The sequence below is a fragment of the Bombina bombina genome, chromosome 2, assembly GCF_027579735.1.
Source record: "Bombina bombina isolate aBomBom1 chromosome 2, aBomBom1.pri, whole genome shotgun sequence".
Classification (NCBI taxonomy): Eukaryota; Metazoa; Chordata; class Amphibia; order Anura; family Bombinatoridae; genus Bombina; species Bombina bombina.
In genome coordinates, this window is record NC_069500.1 from 1,106,491,924 (window position 1) to 1,106,494,983 (window position 3,060).

The 3,060-nt window shown below is 31.6% G+C and overlaps 1 protein-coding gene across 1 annotated transcript in view; it reads right to left on the reverse strand.

Annotated features, from left to right (window-relative positions):
- Positions 1 to 197, reverse strand: part of SFRP2 (secreted frizzled related protein 2) — a 6,124-nt gene extending 5,927 nt beyond the window's left edge. Inside the window, exon 1 of the mRNA XM_053700832.1 lies at positions 1 to 197. This exon is cut by the window's left edge and continues 473 nt beyond it. Within this exon, the coding sequence (XP_053556807.1) occupies positions 1 to 26 (26 nt within the window). The 5' untranslated portion in view covers positions 27 to 197.
- Between the last annotated feature and the right edge of the window lie 2,863 nt (positions 198 to 3,060).

Sequence of the window (3,060 nt, forward strand, 5' to 3'; positions counted from 1 at the left end):
AAAATGAAATAGTACCTCTGGCACATCTTTAGGGAAACAGAGGAAAACTATTATAAACTTTGCAGTCTGTGCTGTGACTGGATGACTTGCTAATTGTGCTCCTGTGGAGAGACAGAAAGATTGATGGTAAAAAAAGCCTCAGCCTTTCTCAGGCTACATACAGATTTGCACTGAGCTAGAATCCCTCCACCTTAGACAAGAGGGGACAGAATGATCAGATGCTCTGCAAACGAGTTTTCTTGTTTTTTATGTAAATGGGGCCAATAGGAGGAGCTTGCTAACAAAATTCAGAAAAAGGATTGGTCACTACTCACTTGGTCTGCTGTGCCTTTGGGAATTCTCCTTTGGCAGAAAAGCCTTAAAAGAAATGTTACAGTGCATGTTTAAAAAAAACTACTAACAAAGCCCTACAAAAGGCTTAGAAATGCATTGTCTGTTAGTTAATAGGGTAGGGAAGGCAGCGTTCTAATCTTTCAGACTTGTTTTTAGGTGAGACTAACACTTAATAAAACCCCTCTAGTCAAATCTATCTCTTCTGTTGAGCTAACAATGTTATTGCATCTCATAAATTGTATTTACTTTGACTATTTCTTCCTTTCAAAGTTTTCAAGTGTTATTTACTTTTCACAGTTTTCTGTAACTTAGACTTCATTATTTTTAACATAAACTGTTTATCTTCACTTGTGAATACATTACCCTGCCTGAGGAGCTATTATAATATCTGTCTGTATTATTTGTATATGTGCACATTACCAATATTCTGATTTAGTTATATAAAATAGCAATCTCTTATAACAAATAGACACTTGATTATTATTATAGATAATTAATAGAAAGACAGCAATCTGCTGTCACTGAATGAGCTGTTGCAACTTGCAAAGTAAACCCACAAAATAATTGAGTTTGGCTATGAAAGTTTGAAGTTGTCATACAGGGCTCTAACTAGTTCTGGTTTTGCAACAGTTTCTAATTGTAAGTGAAAACTTCAGACATAATGTATCGACAAAAATCCATAGACTTTAAATTTGAATACATTTGACATTAATTCATAATGATACTACACCTTTAACTGTAAAATAATCTACCACATTGATTTAAACAAAACAATCTGTGATCATGTGATAGGGGAAAGTCATGGGTTATAATGGGACAGATTGCTCACATAAGCAATGAATATCTCATAGACAGAAATATACAAACAGATGCCCCTCTAATTCCTGAGTTATTCTGTTGCATATTCACTAACAGGTGAACCTCGTATTTCTATTGGCTATATTCCAAATAATAACATGATTTAAGGCTGTGTTATAACAGGACGATTTTTTTTTAGGAATGTATTCCAATTTTTCAGCTATAGTAAGTTGGGCATGAATTACCCCATTGATATAAACTGCTTTAAAACACATTATCCTATGGAATTTAGCTTTACATGTGATAGAGTTCCACCTTTTGCATCATTAATGAGCTGAAGATAGAATAATGTAGGGAGATGTTCAATTGTAAGAATAACATACTTTACTTGTTAGAACTATGCATTTAAACAGGGGATTAAACACATGGTCTAAAAAATAAAATACCAGGAGAGGCTGAATTACCTAAATATGTATAACTTAGAGTAGAAAAGGGAAAGAGGTGATATGATAGTTACTTTCTTGTACATTAAGGGACTTAGTAAAGCTGAGGCTGTGAATATTTTTTAATAAAAAGAAAAATTCAAGAACAAGGGATCATTAGCTCAAGCTGAAGAGTAGTAGATTCAAGATTAATTTACAGAAGCACTTCTTTACAGAAAGGGGTGGTTGCTTCGTGGAATAAGTATAAATATCCTATGAACTAGATACGTTTATAGTTTTAGGAAATATTGGGGGGACTTGGTGGCCCTATGATTCTTATCTATGTTTCTATATAAAACATAAAGTGACACAAATGTGTTACTGCTCTTGGTAAAGAATATGGTGGTGTAAATATTCACCAATCACCAGCCATATTCCACAACACAGGAGTTTACAAGGTGTGCAACTTTATGAGTTTAATCCTTTTGCAGGGTTAAACACACAGTTAAAAAGAGTCATTTGTTTAAACATACTCTCTAATTAAATAGACATTTTACTTTTACATTAAACTGTCATTGAAAATGTAGTGTCCCTTTGTACAATCATTTTGTTTTTGTTTTGCACTGCAGTTATAACATTTTAATCAGAAATAAGACATGAAAATGTAATATTTCCTACTGCAATTTTTTAGAAACATTTGTAAAAAAATATAACAATAGCTTGTTATCTTACTAAACACAGAGGTAGTTCAAATAGCTAAATATTTTAATAAACAAGTTAAACATTGGAGAAAATTGTGTATAACACAACAAAATAAATGGCATGATTACAACAACAAATGTTTCAGGTTTAAAGTTGTAACCATCTACTCATAAGTAATATAAAACAGCACTAATTAAAAAAAAAATATTTTATGTGGAATAACTTTTTTTTACAGAAAAAAGTAAGTTCAGATACAGAAAAATAATTTAAGATGTTCAACAGACATGGAAGTTAGATGGTAACTTTATCAAGTTAAGTTCTTAAAAGACATTGTTGCACTGGAGTGGACTTTAAAGGGACAGTATACAATAATATAGTTTTTCCCTTAAAGGGACATGAAACCCAAATTTTTTCTTTCATGATTTAAACAACTTTCTAATTTACTTCTATTATCTAATTTGCTTCATTCTCTTGATATTCTTTACTGAAAAGCATATCTAGAAATGCTCAGTAGCTGCTCATTGGTAGATGCACATAGATGCCTCGTGTGATTGGCTCACACATGTGCATTGTTATTTCTTCAACAAAGGATACCTTAAGAATGAAGCAAATTAGATTATAGAAGTCAATTGGAATGTTATTTAAAATTGTATTATCTGTCTGAATCATTAAATATTTTTTATGGGTTTAGTGTCCTTTTAATGTATTTCCAATTACTTTTTTTACCAGCTGCAGGAGTATAAAATGTATGAGATTTGCTTTTTAATGCTTATTTGTGTATATGAATTAGCTGATTTTGTGTTTT